Source organism: Nomascus leucogenys, chromosome 3, assembly GCF_006542625.1.
Source record: "Nomascus leucogenys isolate Asia chromosome 3, Asia_NLE_v1, whole genome shotgun sequence".
Taxonomy (NCBI): domain Eukaryota; kingdom Metazoa; phylum Chordata; class Mammalia; order Primates; family Hylobatidae; genus Nomascus; species Nomascus leucogenys.
The window spans coordinates 14,098,414-14,123,636 of record NC_044383.1 but is presented as its reverse complement, the minus strand read 5'-3'; the positions used below and the strand labels follow the sequence as shown (position 1 = coordinate 14,123,636).

The 25,223-nt window shown below is 54.8% G+C and overlaps 1 protein-coding gene across 1 annotated transcript in view; it reads left to right on the top strand.

Moving 5' to 3' along the window:
- Nucleotides 1-20,316, top strand: part of GRK5 (G protein-coupled receptor kinase 5) — a 246,783-nt gene extending 226,467 nt beyond the window's left edge. The window contains exons 9-16 of the mRNA XM_003255024.3: nt 1,404-1,594; nt 4,464-4,501; nt 6,740-6,829; nt 8,339-8,547; nt 12,896-13,033; nt 17,372-17,509; nt 17,831-17,962; nt 19,646-20,316. Coding sequence (XP_003255072.1) covers nt 1,404-1,594; nt 4,464-4,501; nt 6,740-6,829; nt 8,339-8,547; nt 12,896-13,033; nt 17,372-17,509; nt 17,831-17,962; nt 19,646-19,744 — 1,035 coding nt within the window. The 3' untranslated portion in view covers nt 19,745-20,316. The remainder of the gene's footprint in view (nt 1-1,403; nt 1,595-4,463; nt 4,502-6,739; nt 6,830-8,338; nt 8,548-12,895; nt 13,034-17,371; nt 17,510-17,830; nt 17,963-19,645) is intronic.
- The last annotated feature ends 4,907 nt before the right edge of the window (nt 20,317-25,223 follow it).

Below are 25,223 nucleotides of genomic sequence, written 5' to 3'. Positions count from 1 at the left end.
GCTCCTTGTTACTTATGCAAATTTAGGCAGCTGGCCTGAATTTCTCCTCAGAAAATGGGATTTTCTTTTCTATTGCATTGTCAGGCTGCAAACTTTCCAAACCTTTATGCTCTCCTTCCCTTATAAAACTGAATGCCTTTAACAGCACCTATGTCACCCCTTGAGTGCTTTGTTGCTTAGAAATTTCTTCCATGAGATACCCTAAATCATCTCTCTCAAGTTCAAAGTTTCAAAATTCTCTAGGGCAGGGGCAAAATGCCAGCAGTTTCTTTGCTAAAACATAGCAAGAGTCATCTTTGCTCCAGTTCCCAACAAGTTCCTAATTTCCATCTGAGACCACCTCAGCCTGGACTTTATTATCCATATCACTCTCAGCAGTTTGGGCAAAGCCATTCAACAAGTCTCTAGGCAGTTCCAAACTTTCTCACATTTTCCTATCTTCTGAGCCCTTCAAACTGTTCCATGCTCTACCTGTTACCGGTTCCAAAGTCGTGTCTACATTTTTGGGTATTTTTTTCAGCAGTGCCTCACTCTTCTGGTACCAATTTACTCTATTAGTCCATTTTCACACTGCTGATAAAGACATACCTGAGACTGGGCAATTTACAAAAGAAAGAGGTTTAATGGACTTAAAGTTCCACGTGGCTGGGGAGGCCCCACAATCATGGCAGAAGGTGAAAGGCACTTCTTACATGGCGGTAGCAAGAGAAGAATGAGAACCAAGTGAAAGGGATTTCCCCTTATAAAACCATCAGGTCTATGAGACATATTCACTACCACAAGAGCAGTATGGGAGAAACTGCCCCCATGAGTCAGTTGTTTCCCACTGGCCCCTCCCACAACACATGGGAATTATGGGAGTACAATTCAAGATGAGATTTGGGTGGGGACACAGAGCCAAACCATATCAACTAGGCACATCCTGCATGCAAGAGAAAGCCTTTACCAGGCTGTGTTCCACTTCCCAAAGCCCCGCTGCCCCTCCAGCTCACCCTCACTCAGCCTTGTGATAATGGCTCCCATAGCCAGAAGGGCAGGTGAGCCCTGCTTTTCTGACTGGCCAAAAAGGCACCATCCAGTCTTCCCCAGCTGATGCACACATATGCTTCTGTGGAGGGAGCACAGACGCCATTCTTTTGGATTCACTGGGAGGTCGGGGTGCCAGCCTGCCCTACCTGCCTTGGCCTTCTCACCTTGAGCCACTGAATGGGAGGCGCTGGTGTGAGCCCCTTATCAGCCAAGGAGGCCGCAGGCAGGGTCACTGCAGAGGCCATCTGGGTGCAGGAGAGCAGGGTGAGGCTTTTGTGTTCCCTCCCACCCCAGCTCCCAGGATCCTGAGGAGGGAAGCAGAAGTGAGTGGCCATTGTCATGACCTCCCCATGGCACTGTTCTTGCGCTCCCAGGTCAACCTGGCCTATGCCTACGAGACCAAGGATGCACTGTGCTTGGTCCTGACCATCATGAACGGGGGTGACCTGAAGTTCCACATCTACAACATGGGCAACCCCGGCTTCGAGGAGGAGCGGGCCTTATTTTATGCGGCAGAGATCCTCTGCGGCTTAGAAGACCTCCACCGTGAGAACACCGTCTACCGGTGAGTGGGGGGCACCAAGTCTAAGTCCGAGGGGGTGGGACCAGCCCCTCCACACCCTCGGGCAGGTGGTCGCCATCGCTCTGGGAATCAGCCCTGGTCAGCACCAGGGGAGGGTGCAGAATCAGACAGACTTTCCACTCCAGGAACCTGGGGCCCCCGGCACTGAGGAAGCAAGGTGGGCCACCCTCTGGCCAGTGTTCTCCAGCCTCCAAAGTTTAGGGAAGCCAAGCAAGTGAAATGATGTTCCTGAAACTGACTGCTCCTTCAAGTCAAAGAGGACGGGCTGTGACCACTGCTCCCTCCAGTCGCCTCCATCCCAGGATCCAGGGAAGCTCGGAGGGGGCCTGGTGGCCGCTATCTGGGATGAGTCCTGGGAAGACTTGGGTGGGTCACTGCCCACAAGCAGAGTGGCCCATGGTCCCACCCCATGCTGTCCTCAGCTTGCTGTCGTCTTCACCCCCTCTCCCCACCCACCTCAATCCCACAGGGACCTGGACATTGTAGGGCCAGGGGTCCAGATTCCACTCACAATGAGCAGTGGCCTTCAGATTTTTCTCCCAGTCCTTCTGAAAGAATTTTGAAAATCTCTGTGATGCTGCATTTTAAGTAGACATTTGAAATACTCCATCATATTGAAATAGTGGCAATTTTTGATATGTTGAAATTGAACAGTTACATTACACTCTTCAGGGAATCCAGTGGAATCTCTGGTTGCTGTAGCAAATTGATTTCCACCTGCATTTATCCAAAAAATGCACAGAAAGCTCTTTAGTGATGAGGAATTTTCTGTCGTTTCCTTCACTCTCTCCTTCCCCCCAGAATGTTAATAATATATTTTTTGCCTGAAAGTCTTTCACTGATTAGCATACATCTCTGAAACAAATATATAGATACATACAAGGGTTTTTGAAATTCCCCTTGACCGTAAGGCTCTTAAGTGTTAAAATAACTTCTCTGGCCGGTTGTGGTGCTTCACACCTGTAATCCCAGCACTTTGGGAGGCTGAGGCAGGCGGTTCACCTGAGGTCAGTGGTTCAAGATCAGCCTGGCCAACATGGCGAAACCCCATCTCTGCTAAAAATACAAAAAGTAGCTGGATGCGGTGGCACACGCCTGTAGTCCCAGATACTTGAGAGGCTGAGGCTAAAGAATCGCTTTAACCTGGAGGTTGCAGTGAGTCAAGATCACCACTGCACTCCAGCCTGGGTGACAGAGTGAGACTCTGTCTCAAAATAAAATAACTTTTTCTGTCTAGTTGCCATTGTAATTAGTAGTAGATCTCATTTCTAATCAGTCCTTTGGAACTGGGGGTTTTGACATCTGGAGTGGGTTGCTACGGTCATACTCGGGAGGGGAGGAGGCTGCTTTTCTTCTGTAACTTGGGAGAGAAGAGTTATTGAGAAAGGGCAGATGGGAGGGAGATCCCAAAAGATGCCAGGACAGAGCATCCTGATGCGAAGAAATCCAAACCCTTCAAACTGCAGACAGGAGGGAACCCCCTGCTCGGTCCTGGCAGACCCCGACACGCAGCCCAGTTTGAAGACCTTTGCAGTGGAGCTCATCTTGGGACCAAGAAGGTTTTGAAAACAAGAAAGAATGGTCTTGATGACATGCCCTTCCCCCCATACCATCCCCCCATTTATGTTTCTGTTTTGTTTTCATTCAAATGAAAAGAGTCAAAATTTTCCCTAAGGGTTGAACAAAGAATTCTCTACTTGATTGCCTTTTATTTAAAAAGAAAAAAGAAAGCCCTCCAATTTCCAGCTCGTCTTCTTCCAGGGGGAAAGAGAACCACAGTGCCTCCTCCCTGGCTGTGACCACTCACCACGGCCTCTCTCTGGGCTCGGTTCTGGCCAGTGTCCACTGGTGAGCTGCCATGCTAGCCTGGTGGCAGCTGGCTTGAGATGATGGCTACTGCCCTTGTTTGGAATTGTTCACACATCAAAAGAATGCCATTTAAATAACAACAGCAACAAAAGTATTTGATGATAAATAAGGATACACAGACACCAATTATCATTTGATGAGGCTCATTGGCTAGATTTGGGTACATTAACCACTCCGCATGAGGACAGCTGCCATCAGTTAAATAAACAAAGCTGGGTGGTTGAGAACTGGAGCCTCCATCCAGATCCTGTGTACTGTTTGCCCCATGGCTTACCTGAGTTGCACACACTCTCCTGTTGGCTGTTCTTTTACCCATAGAGAAGACCTTTTCCTATAAAACCAGCTCCTCTGCTGGCTATCCCCCCATCCTGGAAATGCAGAGGCTCCCTTACTTGTGAGCAAGGTCCTGTCATCAAGAGAGGAGACGTTAGGGACAGGATAAGGCAGCCACACCTATGCCGTGCCCCGTGGCTGTTCTTTCTCCCAGGCTGTAGTGTAGCTGGAGTTGGGGGGTATGCCAGTCTCCTGCAGGCCCCATCCCAAAGGGGGTCTTTTTCCTGTGCCCCCACCTTCTCCCCTTTGATCCTCTCTTCCCAATTGTACATCTCCCTTCACTCCAGGCCCTGTTCTGCCTTCAGGGCTTCCTGAGACCTGCAGGGTCTTCTCAGCCTTGGCATATCCTCAGCTCTGGAGTCATTGATGTGTGAACAGGGGCCATGACTGGCCTTTTCCTAACTTTCTCAGTCACCCTCCAGGATTGGGAAATGCCTGTGGCAAACAGCAGTGTTGCTTTAAATTACTGGAAGGAGAGAAATTAGCTGAAGATCATTTTGACTCAGACCAGACAGCCTGAGCCAGGAGGTGGAAAGGAAACACCCTGTGGCCACTCAGGCCTGATTAGCCTGAGGGGTCGACCCAGATGCCAGTGCATCCTACCTGCCCAGAATGCTCACACTCTGATGCTTGTTGTTTTTCCTTTCAGAGATCTGAAACCTGAAAACATCCTGTTAGATGATTATGGTAAGTCTTTTCCTACTCGGTAGCTGAGGCGAGCATTGCAACCCAGAGAAAGCAAAGGGCCTCCCAGGGATTCTCAGGGCTGGGGAGGCTGACCACGGGCCCCACTCCCACTGCTCAGTGCTGGCTACCTGGGGAAGGGGGAAAGCTATGAGCGTGGACAGAGCTCCTGCTTGGTGAACAGGCAGTGTTCAGAGAGACTTTGAAATTCAGAGTTTTTGAAATTCCCTTTGACCTTAAGGCTCTAAGTGTTAAAATAACTTCTGGCTGGGTGTGGTCTCTACAGCACACTGAACAAGGAGTCCAGAATTTCAGAGATGCTGGGCAAATACTTAACTTCCACCAAGTTCTCCACCTCTCATCTTGTTTGTGAAATGGAAACAAAGCCTCCTGCCCTGCCCTGCCCTGCCCTGCCCACCCAGAGGGAAGAAGGTGGTGGAGAGGCTTCTACATGACAGCTTGAGAATGAATTGCTTGTCAGTCTAGCCAGCTGTAAATGTCTTAGGCATTATGTTTGTGCATTACCATCATTATTTTCTCTTGGCTGTGGACACTGAATAATGAACAACCACAGTAACCCTCACAGCTGTTTAGCCTCACACCTGGAAAATAGTTCCTATACCTTCTTTTTTTTTTTTTTTTTTTTTGAGACAGAATCTCACTTGCTCAGGCTGGAGTGCAATGGCATGATCTCGGCTTACTGCAACCTCTGCCTCCCAGGTTCAAGTGATTCTCCTGCCTCAGTCTCCCAGGTAGCTGGGATTACAGGTGCACGCCACCACACCTGGCTAGTTTTTGTATTTTTTTTTTTTTTTTGAGATGTAGTTTTACTCTTGTTGCCCAGGCTGGAGTGCAGTGGCGCGATCTCCACTCAGTGCAACCTCCACCTCCCGAGTTCAAGTGATTCTGCTGCCTCAGCCTCCCAAGTAGCTGGGATTATAGGCACGTGCCACCATACCCGGCTAATTTTTGTATTTTTAGTAGAAATGGGGTTTTGCCATGTTGACCAGGCTGGTCTCAGACTCCTGACCTCAAGTGATCTGCCCTCCTTGGTCTCCCTAAGTGCTGGGATTACAGGTGTGAGCCACCGGTTTCCACACCTTTGATCTGACTAGATCTTCCCACCTGCACAGAGAAGGGCAAGACAGCCCATTTAACAGATGACAAAGCTGAGCCTCAGGGGAGCCATCCTGCCAAAGTCACCCAGCAGCATCAGTGGGGAGCCGAGGGCAGAAACTGGGTCTCCTTCCCGCAGGCCCCAGACCCTGGCAGCCCCCAGTAGAGGGAGGGGAGAAACCGGGTCACTGATGACCTGAAGAGAGGTCTGCATGGGATACTGCGCTGTGGAGGGGCGGTCGGAGGGCCCAGGTCTGCTGCTCCCTCTGGATGAGCCTGGTGCCTCCCTTGGTCTCAGAACCACGCCCACGCTGCTCCTCTCTATCCTAACTGTCAGCCCCCACCGAGCCAGGGAGTCCATGTGGCTCCAGCCTGGTGGGGTCTTGACACTGGCCCTTGCTGACATCTAGGCTGGAGGGGTGGGGTGGGGCCGGGGCCCTGGTGTCCATAGGCAGGGAAGGGAAGGGGACGTGTTCCTTCCTGCGGGGTAAGTTGCGGCCGCGACCCTGCCCAGGTGGGCCGTGGGAGGGACAAAGACCGAAGTGGAGCTCAGCTCGGCGTCTCCCTTTCTGGGGGGTCAGTCCTGGGCTGTGAGCTCAGATTCATCTCCAGGCTCTGCCAGGCCAGACCAGACGTTTTCCCTTCTCGTTTCTCTAAAGTGAAAAACAACCAATCTCCAGAGACCAACAAGGCAGGCCGGGGAGCTGCTTCCCAAATTGTTTTATAATTTTTTCCCCTTAAGCAAATTGTTGCAGAATGCCAGAAGAACCTCACATTTTTCCCATGAAGTAATCCCAGAACCAAGCCAAGATTCTCTGTGACCTCAGCCTTCCAGGAAGCCCATTCTGCCTTTGACTAGGCAGGTCGGTCAACGTCCAGCCGGGTCCAGGCGTCCTATTGCATCTTGGTATTCCACTCCTGAAGAGTGGGCATTTTCCTGTGTCCTCCCACACCTGCACTCTCCCAAGGCTCTTGTGGTCACCCTGAGATGGCAGATTGGAGTCCCTCTTGTCCTCGGACAGATGAGAATGCCGAGAGCTCATGTGCCTTGCCCAAGGGTACACAGCAAGGCCGGGTGCCTGTGAGGCTGTCCCAGGGAACAACTGACCCTGCTGTCCCCCTCAGGCCACATTAGGATCTCAGACCTGGGCTTGGCTGTGAAGATCCCCGAGGGAGACCTGATCCGTGGCCGGGTGGGCACCGTTGGCTACATGGGTGAGTGCTGGGCCGCCTGTGTCAACACACCTTGAGACCCACTGGGGCCGCCCCTGCCCACCACCGGCCAAGCCCCCAGAGCCTGCTCGCAGAGCCTCTCGCCTCTTCATGCACTGCTGATCACACGCAGAGTCACAGTCTCTGCGGGGCTGCTGGGGGGCAGCCTTAGCCAGGGGGAGGGGGAGCACAGGGGCCCCAGATGTGATGACTGCTCTGAGCTCTCTGCACTCCCAGGCCCCCAGCGCCACCTGTGTCCAAAGCCAAGCCACTCTTAGGGGTCAGGGCCTGGCATACAGCACTGCTAGGGGAGGCCGCATTGAAGCAGGGGTCTGGGAGGAGAGACCCTTGAGAGGAAGGAGGTAATTCAGAAGAGCCCGCAAATGAGAGGCACGCACAGCTGCTGTGTCACCAAGCATGATTCCAGTAGACAGCAGCCTTGGGCTCCTGCCGCCTTTCCTCAGTCTGCTCTGAGACCAGCGTCCTGGGGGTTGCAGGGAAGAAACCCAGAGTTAAGTCCTGTGCCCTAGAATTCCCTGTCCAATTGGGGGCATGCCCTGGGCTTCCTCCTGCGCATTCCACACACCTACCCTCCTTCCCCTGAGAGGCGGCCCCCCCCCCCCCCCCCGAGAGCTCTGAGGAGCAGGCACGCTGCTGCCCTCTAGTCAGGCTGGTACCAACAGCAGCTGCACGGGAGGTGTGCTTTGTCTCTGGTGCTAGAGGGTCCCTTTCAGATTGCATGGCATTTGGCAACCTGTGGGGTGTGTGTCTGTGTGTATGTGTGTGTGTGCCCACATGAATGCTGATCGATGATTGATAGGGAGGTAGGCAGGTGGGTGGATGGATGGGTGGATGGATGGATGTGATAGATGATGGATGATGGATGGGTGGATGATAGATCTGCCTACCTGTGTGTGCATTTGCCTGGGTCTCCTTTTGCAGTGTTCCATGTATCTGTCTGCCCAGGCTCTTGTGTGCAAACCAGCACGTGTGTGGATGCATTTCCCTCCAGACATACGTGCTGACGCTGCAGAACTATCTTTTCTGTATTTCTATGGTAAATCTGTAATTCGGTTTATCAAAGTGGTACAGAAGACATAGCAAGAGGTTGTTTGAATTACAGATAAATTTAAAATCATCTGTAATTTGGGTAGATACACCTTTATTCATTGAAACAAATATACCGATAGCACATGTTCTGTGCCACGTGTCATACTTGTTACAGTAGTGAATAAAGTAGCTCATGTTCTAGGCGAGGGGACATCAAGAGTGCAGGACACCTCCATCCACGGTGGTCAGAGTTCTAAAGCTACAATCAAAGTCCTTTGAGGGCACAGAGGAGAGTCATCAGGGCAGGCTCCCTGGAGGGGGGTGGTATTCACAGCAGTTGGCGGGGTAGGAGTTGGTGGCAGCCATGAAACTGGTGTCCCAGCCATGAAACTCCAGGTCTTCTGTGAGCAGCACCACCAGCTGTCTCCCTCCTCACTCCTCTCTCCTCTCCTCTGCCCCCAGCTCCAGAGGTCCTGAACAACCAGAGGTATGGCCTGAGCCCCGACTACTGGGGCCTGGGCTGCCTCATCTATGAGATGATCGAGGGCCAGTCGCCGTTCCGTGGCCGCAAGGAGAAGGTGAAGCGGGAGGAGGTGGACCGCCGGGTCCTGGAGACAGAGGAGGTGTACTCCCACAAGTTCTCCGAGGAGGCCAAGTCCATCTGCAAGATGGTGAGCTCCTGGTGGCCAGATGCCACCCCCAAGCTGGTGGCTTCCCTCCCTGGGCCTGGCCCCAGTCTGTCCCCAGAATAGCAAACAGGCTGAAGGGACAGGGGTCTGAGCATGGGGGTGGGGGTTGCAGCCCACCAAGCTAGAGTTGAGGGCACTCCTTGCTGTGGACTGGGGTGGTCAGCGGAGGCTTCTAGGAGAAAGCCTGGGTGGAGCAGGGACACCCAGGAACCAAGGGAAGGGGGGTGAGGGGAACAGTGTGGAACACCCTCACATCCAGCACACAGGGCGGAGAAGAGATGGTCTGAGCTGGTGCCCCAGACACAAAGCAACCTTGGGCCAAGTCCCCGCCCCTGCCCTTCGGCCTCCTGCTCCCTCCACCTCTGGATCCCAAGGTGTTGGTTTAAGATGAAGGGCTACAGGGGGTGGGGGCGATGATTTCAGTCTTTGAACATCTTATAACAAAGTTTTCCACCACTAGATGGACTGCTGGTCACGCCAGCCTGGCTCCTGCATGACAGGGTCTAAGGATAGTGAGGTCAGACCCACCCAAAAGCTGGGTGGGCGGAGCCAGATATGGGGACTGGAAGCCAGATAAAGGAGTGACAGGAGCCATTGGAAATGGGGGATATGGGAGTGGAGTCCGCCCGTGCACCCCTGCCCCTGGGCCCCCCCATGCCGGCCCTCAGGCCCTTCCCTGGGAACCAGGACTAGTGGCTGGCTTTGTGGGGAGATGGCCACTTCCTGCTCCTGCCTGCCTCTCAGCCCCCAAGTCCAGCCCATGCCCCCTTGGCGCCCTCCTCCTTATGGTCCCCAGCACAGCTGTGCTGGCACACCCGCTGCAAGCAGCTGCCCTCTAATGCCAGCCTCATAGGGACAGGAGGGGCCGGAGCACCCAGCTCCACACTTGCCAGCCCACAGACTTCCTCTCCTCTCCCGGGAGCCCCATGTACCTGGAGCCACAGATGGGCAGACCGAGTCTGGGACGGGGGAACCACACTTCCCACCCCTCTACATCTGCAGGGACTTTGGGGGCAGATTCAGCATGTGCATTGACAACCCAGGCAACTCCCGGAGTTTAGGAAGCAGCAGGCCGGGGAGTTGATTAAAAGTTGCAATGCTTCTGCTCAGGAAGACCTGAGGCTGCGCTGTGAACGGCCCCAGGAGGGTCTGGCTTGGCTCCTCACCCCGGAGGCCCCTCTCCTGCAGCCAAACACCTCTGCTCAGCCCCTTCCTGTCACCAACCTCATCCTCACATCACAAAGCTGTGGGAAGAAGGCCTGTGTGTACAGCAGACCCACACCCTAACCCCACAGCTGTTGGCCCGCCATGCCGCTGGGGCCTCAGAGAAAGCCACATGGTCATCGCAGCCAGGGCTAGGGTGGGGGGACCGGAGAAGCAATGCAGCACTGGTCGGGTAAATGGAAACGTGGGTGTGAGCCACACTTGGCTGTCTCATCGGGAGATATCTGTCAGGTGCGACAAAACTAGACAAGGGAAAGAAGGGGTCAGACAGTCGTGGGCAGAGCATCACCAAATGTCCCAGGTCAGGGCCAGGCAATCACAGAAGCAGGTCTTGAGAGATCTCAGCAGGGATATGGGACGTACTAAGAGGATGACGAGGTGGAGAGGGCCCCAGTCCCACCCCCAGACCCCAGACACCCACCTTGGCCCCTGGCTTTGGGGCTGGGATCTCCTGCTGCAGCCTGGACCAGGGCGCTGCTGTCCCTCTGCTGCCCCCTGGTGGACACTGAGAGAAAGCCTGCTGCTCCCGGAGGACCTGTCCGGTGGGTACAAAACCACTGTCCTCTGGAAGCTCCTGGCCTTGCTGTGGCTTCCCTTACAAATGATCTTGGGTCTTGGGAGTCTAGTCTTAGACCTCCTTCATGCCTTTGACTGCAGCATCTCCGGCATCCAGGCCTACCTTCTCCCCTCCAGCTGGCGGCAGCTCAGGACACTGCAGAGCCTGACTTTCCCGGAGACCTTGCAGGCCCTGGGTTCACAGGGCTATTTCTAGGCTCTGGTGGCTCCAGCCCTGCCTGCCTAAGAGGGTCCCTCCACAATCAGTGAGGAAGCCGGTCTCTGGCCCCCAGGTCTGTCCCCCATTCTACCTTAGCAGCCACAGAACCCGCTCCCCCTCCTCTGGAGCCCAGAAATTCACACATCTCACCGCTTTGTCCCCTGAGCCCAGTCCATGGGCCCAGACCTCAGCCTCCATCTTCCCCAAACCCCTGCTCAGTCCCAGCACTGGGCCTTAGCCCCTGTCCAGCTCCCTCTTGCCCTTCAGACATCTTGGTCTCACTTGTCCTTCCAGCCCATCTGTACTCCTCCTCCAGGAAGCCCACTCTGCCTGCCCCACCCATCCCAGCTCACACCTTCTCTTCCTGTCACTTCTCTTGGTGTCCACCTGATAGCATGGTTGCAAACTCTTTACCTGATGATGTGGCTGCAAACCGTTGACCGGATGCCAGGGTTTCAAATGGCAGCATATGGGCGGTGTTTTGTTCAACCTGCACACGGTTTTTCAAAGGAAGTAAATGGTAGATTCATTGCCAAGATTTAAAAATGAGGAGATTTCATATAATAACCTGGATTTTCTGGCTTCTCTTGAAAAGCAGAAGCCCCAGGCCCTGGCTGCCACCCCACCTGGCAGGAGCTGACACATAGCCTGGCCCGGCCCACCCAGCCCACCCCTCACCTTTCTCATCCTCGTTTGTGCCACCTTCCTGGCCAGCCACTGCAGCCACTGCAGGAGACTTGCCTCTGAGGGACTGCTTAGAACAGTGCAGCCCCTGGGCCCAGCCCAGCCCAATGCCTTGAGCCTTTGTTGAACAGTGAAGCCCCCAGAGAGAGAAGCGGAGGCATGAGCACCAGACCCTGAGCCACCAGCCTGGCGGTCCATGGGGACATTAGAGGGCAATGCTGTGAGCGACTGAGCTCTCTGCTTAGTCCTTTCAAGGGTGGAACCTGGTGCTGGCCCTGATGCCACCTTTGATTCCTTTGTTTGGGGGGCAGCCCCCTCCAGACCCTGAGCCCCAGGAGGCCGATCTGGCTGCTCACTCTCCCCGGCGTCCCCAGCTGGCGCAGCGCCTGCCCCACAGGGACCAGCAGGAAGTGTACATGGGATGAATATGAGCAAAGTGCACGGGGCACTGGGAAAAGACAAGGCTGGGCCCCTACCCCATGCAGGCTGCTCCTCTGGATTTTAGCCTCAAAGCAGACACTTAGTAGACACCAACTGCGTACAGCTGCAACGCTCAGTAAGGCAGAGGAGAAGAGAGAATCATGAGGCTGGGGCACTGGGAGTGCAGGTCAGGGGCCGGGGCCCTGTGGTTGTGTGGCTGGCCATGGCCAGTCGAGGCCCCCTGCGTGGGTCCAGCCCTCTGGCCTCATCCACAGCCTCATCCACAGCCTCATCCCGTCTCACCCGGGTGTCTGCTCCCAAAGACTCTTCCTCTCCTAGTAACCTTCCTGCCTCGTGGTTCTGATGAAGACACTCTTCTACCTCAACCATCCCTGGCTCCTTCTACCTCCAGATGAAAATCCCGCCACCTGACCTGGCCTTCAGGATCCTCTATCATCTCTCCCTGACCAGCCCCCTCCCCCTGACGCATCTCTGCACCCTCCTCCTGCCCTCTAAGTCAAACGTGTTTTGGGTGTTCCCCAGACACACCCTGCACGTCCTGCCTCTCTGCTTTGCTGGTGCAGTTCCCTCTACCTGTATACCCCTCCCCCTACCCACACCTTGAAAGCCTATTCGTCCTACAAGACTCAATTTAAATACCTCTTCCCCATGCAGCTCCCTGACCCCCAGCTGGCAGCCGGTCATGCTCCCTGCCCCCGGGGTGCCCGATCTGTATCACCTGGATGCGTCCTCTGAGCATGATTAGCCCCCCATGAGTCTGAGCACTCCTAGAGGCCAAGTTCCCCAGTGGTGCCTTCTCTATCAGGAAGGGGCTTGCACCCAGGAAGTACAACTCTGCAAATTAGCTGAGTGTGTGCAGGAGAGAGAGCTATTGATGCAGTCCTTGACTTTTGTTGCTTACCCTACACAGAAGAGGTGACAGTGGCTCGACACCCATTAATGAATGCCCACCATAACCCAGGAACGACGTCTGTAATCCTGGGAGAAACAAGATTCCTGCTCTCCTGTCCCATCAGGCATCTAGCCAGGCTGTGAATGTGTGAGCACAGATGCATGCCAAGACTCAGGCAGCCCTGAAGCGAGACCTTTGCAGGGTGGGGCAGCGTGTCTTGGGTTCCTAGGCATGGTGCAGACACTGTGGAGGCAGGAGGTCCGGGCAGGAGGAGAGGCCCAGGGGACCTGGCTTCATGGGGCTCTCTGTTTCAGCTGCTCACCAAAGATGCAAAGCAGAGGCTGGGCTGCCAGGAGGAGGGGGCTGCAGAGGTCAAGAGACACCCCTTCTTCAGGAACATGAACTTCAAGCGCTTAGAAGCCGGGATGTTGGACCCTCCCTTCGTTCCAGACGTGAGTAGCCTCCCCCAGCCCCCAGCAGCTCTCTTCACAGGGTACCCAGGGCTGCCCCCCAGTGCTGCCTCACAGTGAGCTGGTGCAGAGTGTGGGGCACATTGTGTCTTTGTGGGGACCAGAGTCCCCTCCCGGCCACTTCTCGCCTAAGCTGCAGATGAACTTCATGCCAGGCAGTGCAGAAGAGGTGTGGGCCAGGGAGCCCACATTTGCTGTCCAGAGACTTGGGCACTTTCCCGGGTCTGGGGGTCCTGGACAGATTCCTTCTAAGCGTCAGTTTCCTCCCTGTCCAATGAAGCCAGTAACACGCCTCCCACCTGCCTGGGAGATTTGAGGGTGAAATGAGAACTGAATGGGGAATGCTTTCAAGAGCATTGAGGGCCACCACGTTCAGTTCATCTTGACCAGCGTGCATGCATTGAGCACCTACTGTTGATGCCAGGTTCTGGGCCAGGCAGAAACAAAAGAGGCCCCTCCCCCAGCAGCTCACATTGCAGGGAGTTGCATCTTCCCAGGAGGTCCCCAGGTCCCCCAGTCGGTGTGTGAGGCAAGATTCCAGCTGAGGTAGAATTGTCCTTGAAAGTCCCCTACATGGTCTATAAATCATGAGCTCTCAGCTGGATCAGAGGCCCAAGAGTGGCAGACCAGGCAGAGGCTGGGTGATCTGTGTGGGATACGTGCTGTGATTCCGGGGCCTACTCTGTTTAAAGTCAGGGAGTCAGAAGCCAGGAAGGCCTGCTGTGCTTCGGCTCCTGCCACGCTCCCACAGATGACCCCTTGCCAGCAGTGGGGACTGGGCCAGGGACTGTGGAGGCTGTGGGAGCAGCGGTGTGCTGCAGGCGAATGACTGCCTCTCCAGAGAGCTCATATGCACATCTCTTCCCAATTCTGTGTCCAATGGCTTTGTGTCGGTAGCTTACAGTAGATCCCAGTGGTAGCATCTGCACAGCAGCAATTTGCAAATGCTACAAATCAGGGCCTCCACGTCCCCCTTCCCCAGAACCAGTGGTTATCACTTACCAGTACCGCCCTGAGTGGAGGCGGGTGGGGACCGTCCTTGGAACTCTGGCACCCCCTGTAGGTGGGGATCCCCTGGTCCTCTGAGACAGCAGCTGGCTTGGGAAGCTGCTGGGTGCGGATCAGTGTCCATGGCAACCACACCACAGACCCCGTCCGGCCAAGGATGGCATCAGTGTGATGAGTAATCAGGGAATGCTTTCTGGAAAAACACGGGGGCCACTGAGAATATAAAGTGTAGGCCAGGCACGGTGGCTCATGCCTGTAATCCCAGCACTTGGGAAGGCTGAGGCAGTCAGGTTAGGAGTTCGAGACCAGCCTGACCAATGTGGTGAAACTCCCTCTCTACTAAAATACAAAAATTAACTGGGCGTGGTGGCACGCACCTATAATCCCAGCTACTCGGGAGGCTGAGGCAGGAGAATCACTTGAACCCAGGAGGCGGAGTTTGCAGTGAGCCGAGATTGTACCACTGCGCTCCAGCCTGGGCGATGGAGCGAGACTGCATCTCAAAAAATAAAAAGTGAAAGTCACTGAATGCTACAAACTCAATCTGCAGATGAGCTTGAGCAGGCAGGGGGAGGATGGCAATCACAGCATTACTGTCGACCCTGGCTGCATGGAGAACCGCCTGGGAGCATGAACAACACTCGCCATGGATGCAGTCCCCAGGGAGTCTGGGGTAAGACTTGGGCTTCGGGAGTTTTGAAACCTCCCCAGCTGATTCTAGCGTGCAGCCAGGGTTGACAGTCACTATTATAGGAAGTGCCACGTGCAAGGAGTGTGTTGTTTATTTGTTGTTTGTTTTTAGTGTCAAGGGCTTTGGGAGTGGCCACTCCTTGGTGTTCCAGGAAACCACATAGCGTGAGTGCATGAACATCACGGTTGTGCCATTGGGCTGATGTCCGAAGTTGGAGAGGATGTGGGCACCCAGACTGGGAGTGTGGCAAAGGTTTGGAACCCGGGTGGCCATCCTTGTGGCCTCTGGGCTACCTGTTGCTATGGTGATGGGCTGAGATTAGTCATGGCATTGGAACTATTCCTCTACCTTCCAGCACACTCCAGGTCCCATGCCAGACCCCAAGGGAGATCCCATGGCACACAAAACGGTTGGTTGTTTCCTTCATGGAACTTCCAGTCTGAAGAGGAGCAGGGCTGTCAGCAAAACCCCTTAAATAGAAGTAGAAATACGAGTCACAAGAGAAGAGAACAGGCAGCCTCGGGGAAGATTGGAGAGTAGCGGGGCCTCCGTGCGTGCACCCAGGCACGGCTGGGGAAGAGCGCTCCAGGCCCCGGCAGCAGCGTGTGGAAGGAGGCGGCTCTGAGGGTCAGGGCGACCGACTGTCCCGCTTTGCCTGGGACTGTCCTGCTTTTAGCATTGAAAGTCCTGTGTCCTGGGGAGACAGGGGCAGTTGGTCACCCTGGGAGTGACCCTGGCCACTTCGAATCAGGGCATTAGGAGGATGAGGTAGCAGAGCCCCGCAAAGCACACAGCCTGACAAGGTGCACAGAGCAGCCCACCGGTGCCCTCCTCCCCGGCCGTGTACCCTGTGGCCCAGGGCCTCTGTTCCTGGCATCCGAGGCCTCAGGTGAGCAAAGGTTGCAGGCCCTGGAGTGCGAAGCCACTGTGAGCTGGGGACTTTGCCTTTTCCCCACTGGCCCTCCCCAGGCTGCACGCCAGCCCCCCCAGTCATCCCTGCCAGCCCCTCCAGTCATCCCTGCCAGCCCCCCCACAGTCATCCCTACCCCAGCCCCCCCACAGTCATCTCTGCCAGCCCCCCACAGTCATCCCTGCCAGCCCCCCACAGTCGTCCCCACACCGTCGGGGCTGCTGCCACGTTCTTAAACCACGAGCGCTGTTAGTGATGTCATCTTTTTGACTTCCATTGACTCTTTTTTTTTTTTTAAGTAAAAATCAACATATTTTAAAAGGAAACCTTTCCAAGGAAATAATAGCCATGAAAGAGGGGTTTGGGTGTGCCAGGTAACTTTCTGTTCCATTACAGATTTTTAAAATACGTTCATTTGTTAACATTCCTCTGCAAGCCACCCAGGGCCAGCTTCGTGAGCTTGACCTGGGCACCCACTAGGGCACCCTGGGTCCCCACACCTGGCTCAGTGCCCTCTGTTGCCATCTTAAAATTCTAAATGTAGAACATGGACCCTGCGTTTTCATTCTGCACTGGCCGTGTGAATGATGTGGTCTTGCTTCCAGCTAAAAGTCTGCTGAGTTCCACGGTGGCGTGCACCCCGGGCTTTGGGAACTAGAGAAGGGTCGCAGCTCTGCAACCGGACACCCCTGCCCCCACCCCTGCTTCCGCCCACGTGCACTTGGGCCCATGGTTTGCTCTGCTGGGGACAGCATGGCCTCGAGCCTTGAGCTGGGGACCAGAGCAGACTGGAGGAGAGAGTCCCAGAAAGTGCTGAGCCGTGAGACCATTGCTAGAACCTTCCTGGCATGGGGGAGCCCACGCTGAGCCAGTGCACTGATTCACAACCTTCGAATTAGCCAAATGTCAGGAGACTGTAAGCAGGAGGTAGCCTCTACCCTCCAGTGACAGATGTGTCACCAGGTCTGGGGATCCCTTCACACCCCACCTGGGGCTGTCTCTATAAAGGCCTCATCTCCAGAGCCTCTGGGAAGCCTCCCCCCACCAACCTTGAACTCTTAGAGGGCAAGGTCCACCCAGGTTCATCTCTGCCCTGGCATAGAGCAGGCCCCCAGTGCACAGCTGAGGGACGAGTAAGGTAAAAGATATGCCCACTATAATAATACCAGCTCCCAGTTACGGGCGCCAGGCTCGGTGGCCAGCACTGACAGCAGCCCTGTCACCCAGGTGCCTCGTCCCCATTTTGCCGGTAAGGAAACAGGACATAGGCCTCAGGGGATATGAGACTTCCCCAAAGTTCCTAAGCCCCACAGCTGGGACTTCAGCCCACGTCTGTCCAGTACGGGTAAGGGAGTGATGGCAGGAAGGAGCCCTGGGCTGGGCACCCAGGTGCCCCGAGCTCCTGTGTCACCCCAGCCAGGGTCCCCTTCATGGATCTGAGAGAGGGCTGCACTGTCATCTGGAGGGGTCACAAAAAAAAACACAGGCTGTCATCTGAGGTGGGCAGGAAGCCCAGCCAAGCCACTGGGGCCGACCCCTCCCCTGGACTCACCTGCCCCTGAGCCACACACCCTCCAGCCACAACCCGCAGCAGTTCTGGGGGTGGGTCCTGGGAAGACTCCCCTCTGCTCCCCAAAACCCCAAGGCCTGGCTCAGGGCCACTGGAGCCGCAGGCAGGACACATGTGTGACTGGCCCTGTGCCCCTGGCAGCCCCGTGCCGTGTACTGTAAGGATGTGCTGGACATCGAGCAGTTCTCCACTGTGAAGGGCGTCAATCTGGACCACACAGACGATGACTTCTACTCCAAGTTCTCCACAGGCTCTGTGTCCATCCCATGGCAAAACGAGGTGAGCGGGGCGGGCCACTTGCTTTGGTCTGGGTGGGATGGAGGGACTGATGGGGGAAGGAGGCGTTGGGAATATGAGTTTGGCAGTGGGAGGATGAGCACATGACTTCTATTTTCTCCACGAAGGCGGCACACAAAAGCTGTCAGTGGCCAGGTAGGGAGCTGTAGCCACCAGGAGCCAGTCATTGACGGGGAGCCTCGCCCAGCCCCCGAGACCTGGAGGGCGTGTGGCTCAGGGGCAGGTCAGCCCCAGTGGCTTTGCTGCTGGGCCTCCTGACTGCCCCAGTTGACGGCCTGTGTTTTATTTTCACGGCCCCTCCAGATGATAGAAACAGAGTGCTTTAAGGAGCTGAACGTGTTTGGACCTAATGGTACCCTCTCGCCAGATCTGAACAGAGATCACCCTCCGGAACCGCCAAAGAAAGGGCTGCTCCAGAGAATCTTCAAGCGTCAGGTGAGACACCCATGCCTGGCCAGTCCTGGTGTCAGCCCCGAGACCCCGGCTCACTTCCACGGGAAATGAGAAGACCCTTGGGGGGCTCAGAAGTCTGGGGCAGTAGCAGCTTGGAAGGGCAACTGATATGTCTGAGGCCCCTGACACCCACTGCAGCTGATGGGAGCCCCAGGGAGAAGGGCAGGGCCAGCCCAAATTCACCCTCCCTCTGGGTTTCTCCACCTTGACACTATTGGCACCTAGGGCCAGTTAATTCCTTGTCATGGTGCTGTCCTGTGCATCATAAGATTTGGGGCAGCAAGTTTGGCCTCCACCCACCAGATGCAGCAACACCCCATCCCCCAGTCGTGAGAGCCCATAAAGGAGCCAGACACTGCTGAATGTCCTTAGGGGCACAGTCACCCCTGGTTGAGAGCCACTGCCCTCTCTGGCCCTTATGAAGCCTCAGTCATGTAAAGACTGAACACCATAAGCCCAGAGAGAACTGGGGGTAGAAGCTGACCCCGCAGAACCTTCCAGCTCCTGGGATGGCCCCCATCCAATGCTGTGCCCTCCAGCTGGCAGCCAGAGGAGACAGGGCCCTTGGGAAACGACAGTCAGAGCCTGGCCCTGGTAAGGGTTGGTGTGGGCCAATGGAGGAAATGCCGGGGAAGGGCCCCCACCTCACCACACACCATGAAGGTGGCCACCATACACCCCATCTTGGCCTGGCCCTTGAGGAAGCTGTGGCCCAGCGTGCCCATCCTGGAGCCTGGGAGGCTCCCTCTCCTAGTTCTGCTCCTTCCTCCTCCCCACAGAGAGCCAGCTCCAGGACGGGCACACTCAGCCAGTGATAATATAAAAATACAATGCTTCAATGCTTCCATCAAGTAAAATGGAAGTTCCAGAAAGAATGACCTCTCCCTCCCCTGATGGCCAGGCATGCTAAGAACACCCTGGGTCCTAGAAAAAGAAATTACCATGGAGTCTCACAGACCCGGGTTCAAACCCAGCCCTGACACTTCTTGGTTATGTGGCAACTTATGGAACCTCTCCCGCCTCAGTTTTCCTGCCTGAAACATCAGGATAGAAATGCCCGCTGCCTAGAGCCATGGGTGGCAGCCCTTAGCACTGTGTGGGCACCAGCACCTGTGAAGCAAATACTTCTTGCCTCCCTCCTCCTCCCCTCTGCAACATGAAGGGCCCAGCACCCACGGGATGCAGAGGGAAGGCCTGAGCAATGGGAACAACCGCCCATCTCTCCCAGGCCAGCCCTCACTAGAGCCCTTTGCATATGAGGCCCCATTGTATCCTCCCAGCCACCCTGTGCGGAAGCTGCTCTTCTCCCGTGTTACAGGAGAGGAAACTGGGAGATGGAATTGCATGCCCAAGGCCACTCTGCGAGGGAGGGGAAGACTGAGAATTCCAGCCCAGGCAGTGTAACCCCAGGCCTGCAGGCTTAACCAAGGTGGATATTATACAAGGGGCCGCCTCCACCCTGATTAGAGGTTCTGTTAATGCCATGGCTCTTCCCAGGTACCTGTGCCTCCAGGGGTGGCCCTTGCACCTGGCTGTGAGGGGAGACTGCAAAAGGCAATAAAAAGCAAGGGTTGGAGCTGGCGGAGGCAGCCCCTGACCCATCCCCAGGGCTCCCAGGACTGACTTCTGCTCTCTCCACCCCGTCTCCCCCAACCCCAACCCCAGCATCAGAACAATTCCAAGAGTTCGCCCAGCTCCAAGACCAGTTTTAACCATCACATAAACTCCAACCACGTCAGCTCGAACTCCACCGGAAGCAGCTAGTCTCGGCTCTGGCCTCGAAGTCCACCGTGGAACCAGCCCAGACCCTTCTCCTTAGAAGCGGAAGTAGTGGAGCCCCTGCTCTGGTGGGGCTGCCAGGGGAGCCCCCGGGAGCCGGGGAAGGAGGCCGTCCATCCTGTCGACGTAGAACCTCGAGGTTTCTCAAAGAAATTTCCACTCAGGTCTGTTTTCCGAGGCGGCCCCGGCCGGGGTGGATTGGATTTGTCTTTGGTGAACATTGCAATAGAAATCCAATTGGATACGACAACTTGCACGTATTTTAATAGCGTCATAACTAGAACTGAATTTTGTCTTTATGATTTTTAAAGAAAAGTTTTGTAAATTTCTCTACTGTCTCAGTTTACATTTTGTATATTTGTATTTAAATGAAAGTGAGACTTTGAGGGTGTATATTTTCTGTGCAGCCACTGTTAAGCCATGTGTTCCAAGGCATTTTAGCGGGGAGGGGGTTACCAAAAAAAAAAAAAAAAATGTGACTCAAGACTTCCAGAGCCTCAAATGAGAAAATGTCTTTATTAAATGTAGAAAGTGATCCACACTTCACCTTTAAAGGATTGGTTGTATTTACCCACATCTATCTCTGGAGCCATTTCCTCACATTGGTGTCACCCTTCTGTCGGCTTGGAACAATCTGAATTAAATGTTCCAGACACACGTGGGACTTCTCCCTCCCAGCCAGAATGTCCTCTCCTGGGGCCCTCGGAGTTGCCTAGGCTGAGCCCTTCTCCTCAAGGGGCACGCCGAGCCACTGTTGCACCCACCTCTGTCTGCTCTTCCTTCAGGAAGGCAGCTGGCGCGCGGATCTAGATGTTTGCAGCCTGGTGGGCAACGGGCCTCTTTCCTTCTTAGCAGGTCCTGACTGCTAAAGCCAGTCATTTTCGAGAGGTTTGCCTTGGGGGATTTTTGTTCTATTTTTAACAGAAGCATAGGATCGTAAAGATTTGTCATGAAACCCCAAGTGTCCCAAAGCCTCGGGGCCCACGGGAGCATCGGGAAGTGAGGCAGTGCGCTCATCCTGACGGAGCAGCGTCGTGTCTGTAGCAGGGAGGGAGGCTGGCCCAGGGGCCCGGCGTGTTCCTGAAGCGTTCACAGGGTTTCCAGACCTTCGCAGCCCCATCGATGTGCTGGCCCATGTGGCATGGATGGGGCAGTCTCTCCGGGCAAACGAGAGGCCCAAGGAGAGACCAAGCCACCAAAGAGCTCAAGACAAAGTCACTGTTCCCTCCCCCAGGAAGGTGGGGCAGAGGCAAGATCTGTCGGACATTTCAAAGTTTCAGGCAGGAGCTCCCAGAGGACTTGGTGGCTTTGCCAGCCCAGGGGCCTCTGAAGGCAGCCCCCAGACCCTTGTAGCAGGGCTGTCCATCCCCAAGGAGCGGCTGGCCACCTCCTCCTGCCTTGATGAAGTGACCAGGGGCCAATCTGCTCCCACCTCCCGTCCAGGACAGGGTGAACATTTGACCTCACTGTCCCCTGCCTGGCTGAGTCCCTGGTATCTGACTCGGCCACCCAGCAGCTGCCAGGTTCTCTCACCATGTGGACCCTGCCCTAGCTGCACCTGCACCTCCTGTCAAAAGCGCAGACTAGCAGGTTCCACCCCAAACCACAGAATGGGAATGCCTGGGAGCCCAGCCCTGCTGTGGGCTGTCAGCGGGGCTTTGGGGGTGATCATCCCAAACACATTTCTCTGGATGACGCAGGCAGCATTGGAGCATGAGCCGTGGGGAGGACAGTCGTGAGCACACCAGCCACGAGGTCCGGTTTCCATGCCTTACCCCTGGACTCTACCCCTGAGTCCTGGGGCGTGCCGCTAAAAGGGTCCTGGCCTTTAGGACTGATCATTTTGAGGCCCTTTTACAAAGAAATGGGGGAGAAGAAATAGCTGGGCTTCCTTCAAATCTTATTAATGTGCAGTATTTTTTTGTTCAAGACCAGCTCTTGTTTTATGAGGCTCCTTCCATTACCTTTCTTGGGCTGAACACAAAAGAAATACAGCCATATTCAAGTCTTCCAAGGAAGCAGAAAACTCTTTGAATGGTATCTTAAGATCCTTAAGCGCTTGCTGAACTTCCTTTTTCAATGAAAAGAAGGACCATCATCCTAGGACGGTCATCAGCCCAAGCCACCACCTCAGCCACCCATCCAGGAGGTTGGTTCGTTTTGCCCAGTTCATAGCAGCTCAATCCTTACCAAATGGATTCTTGGTGTTGGGAAGCAGCCTCTTTTTATTCCTGAAAGGCAATGCCCTGTCCGTTTGCAGTAGAGAATCCCCAAGGAGCAAGAAAGATGACAGAAGTGTGGCTGCCATGTTTCTAGGTCATGAGAGCTCTGGCGGTGCTATCACAAGGCCTGCACGTGGATTCTATGATAACTTGAGTCTTCCATCATGTTTGCCACCAGCCCTCCCTGAGTGCCCAGAGGAGATGGGGGCAGAGTCACTTGGCCTACTAACGCCTCCTGTTCCTTCTGGCTCATGCATTGCTTTGTGCCTGGGAATCAGCCCTTCTCCCTACTGAGTCCCCAGTCCTGTCTCTTCCCTGACTTGCTCCTCCAACCTTGGTTTCTATAGCTGCATTTTTTTTTTTTTTTGAGACAAGATCTCATTGTGTTCCCCAGGCTGAAGTGCAGTGGCATGATCCTGGCTCACTGCAGCCTCGAACTCCTGAGCCCAAGCTATCCTCCTGCCTCAGCCTCCGAGGTAGCTGGGACCATAGGCGTGCACCACCATACTCAGCTAATTTTTAAAATTTTTTGTAGAGATGGGGGTCTCACCATGTTGCCCAGGCTGGCCTCGAACTCCTGAGCCCAAGCTATCCTCCTGCCTCAGCCTCCCAAAGTGCTGAGGTTATAGGTGTGAGCCACTGTCCCTGGCCTATACGGTCATTTTTTAAAAGATATTTTAAAATTAAAAGCAAACAACACTGTCCACCCATCTACCTGTCCAGGATAAGACATATTTGGGTGGTGAACGGATTTACTCTTTAATGCGTTTGGGCACTTCACAGAAGAGCCTTTCTTGCTCCAGGCATGACATTTTTTGTTCACCGACTTTGTGACTTTGAGGTGAGACATGGGATCTCTTAGAAGCGTCTCTGCATCTGCATTTCAGGAGATGAGCTCCTGTCCCTGGTGGACCGAGGCGGTCTCTGCCATGGTCACCATGATGCCCTACAAGTGCTTATTGAGACCCTTGGGGGGCACCCAGAATACCACCCAAAATAGCAAGAAGACCCAGTCCCCGCCTTGCGGAGGATGCACTCGCACGCCGCAGCAACCCATTCTCGCCTCTTCCTTGGCTGGGAACCTGGGGCTCTAGGGCTGCTCGCTGTTGCTGTGTCCTGCGCAGCCACGGGAGGCTTCCTGAAAGGCATTGCTCGGGGAGGGGGGGGTGCGGGGAGGCCTAGCCTGCCCCACAGACACAGCTGTGAGGCCTGGGTCATACACCTACCAGCAAGCAGCTGCCGAGACACATGGTGGTGGGAAGTCCTGGGGACACACACAGCCTTTGCATTGACAGCACAAGTAGGATCAGAGCCCAGGTGAGCCCCTGAGGATACCGAGGCCTTCCCTCCCTGAAGCCGGGAAGTCTCCATGCCTCCCAGGAGCCTGGCCCCGCTGCAGAAATCCCTCCTCTTCCTCCACACCCTGTCCTTTCCCCAAAGGCTCGGTTGTCAGTTCCAACTACCCATCGACTTTCCCACTGAGCCGCTGCTCTCAAAACGGAGGGGCACCGCAGCCTCCTTGAGCCTGGCATCCCAGGCCTTGCCAAAGGGGACGGTGGCTTCCTGGATAATCGGAAATCTCTGAGAAGAGGAAACGCCTGAGTGACACTCAGCTGTCCTCTGGGGTCCCCTGGTGTGCATGCACGTCCTCCTGAATACCTGTACTTCCAAGAGGTGGTCTCCCGTTTTCATAACCCAACACTCTGAGATAGGATCTTCGAACTTTTTAGCCCTGGCTGTGGAAAGATAGTGAGTATGAAGTCTTTGTGCATTTAGAAGTGACATCACTGTGTGGATTATGAACACAGAGAGCTGCCATCTTCCTGATCACAATAGACCATGATTGCAAAGCCTCCTCTCCCAGAGACCCCTTCTGCGCCTGCCCTCCCCACCCACCACCCAGCTGTTGAAGCTCAGCGTGTGCAAGTCTGACCCTGCACAGGCCGGGGGTGTCTCACCTGGCCTAAACGTAAAGGCTTGTGCCGGAGATAGTGATTGAAAACATTTGAAAAGCCAGCTCTTCCTGGCAGAGAAAGACGCTTCCCCTGAATGGAATCTAGATGTCTTTCCCTAGTCCATCAAGAAGTCATTTTTGTAACAGTCCCTAAGCGAGTGTTCTCAATTAGAAGAGTTTAGTGGCTGTTGGTGTTGTTAAAATAATAATAATCCTTCTAGCATCCAAAGCTTTCTAATTTTTTTCAGGGAGATTTGGACATTAATGAATGGAAACATCCATGGTGGCGGTCACTCCTGAAGGCAGCGGCTTCCGTTCTCCCGCTGCTCTAACTCTGTGTGTTCCATCTACCGTGTCACAGTGCCACTGGATCTAGATAGAAACACTGTTATTGTTTTTAAAAGAGAAATAAATTCCTTAATGGAAGCAGCATGGCATCGGCATCTCTCTCCTGCTGCTGAGCTCTTGCTCTGCTTCTTCCACATACGACAGCTGTCCCCAGGATGCCTGTGGCCTTTGGGTTAACCCTTTCCTAAGGTTGACGGTGGAACCCACCCAAACCCGGCCCCCACACTGACTACCCCCTGAACTACCCAAAATGGCCTAGCTCCAGTGGGCAGGGCCCAAGAAAACCTGAATTATTACCAGGCCGTCAGCTTCTGATCTCAAACCCAGCAGATGGTTCTAGAAGTGCTAGGAGGAGCTGGGTGACAAGGGCTCGAGTCAGTGCCAGCACCATGACACCAAATGGCACATTTGCAGGTCCCACCTGCCCGGTCTTATACAGAAGAGGCGGGCTCTGCAGAGGGAGCCGTTCTGGCTGTCCAGGCTTCGCCATGCCAGGCACATGCTGGAACACGGGGTAGCCAGTGAGGCACAGCGGCCCTTGCACCTTGGAACCAGGATTCCCGATCTGGGACCCAAGACCTCTTCTGTCTCCCTCCCCCTGCTTGCCTTAGCTGTTAGCATGAGCAGGGCTTACTCTGAGATGTTTATTTTAAAAATAAAGGTAAAAATAAATTTAAAAAATAAATAAATAGAATGAGCAGGGCTGGGACTCAGCCAACACCCTACTGATGATATGACCTTAAACAGGCCACTCTGAGCCTCAGTGTCTTCATCTGTAAATGGGATCACACCTCAGTGATGGGGCTGCTGGAGGATTCAGTGGGAACTCATGTGCCATCCAGCACAGAGGCCTTGGCTTTGAGCAGGGTCCTGGCCTTGACCTCACACCCATTCACACCCAGCCCTGCCTGGAGCTACACTCCAGCCAGGCCTAGAGCCT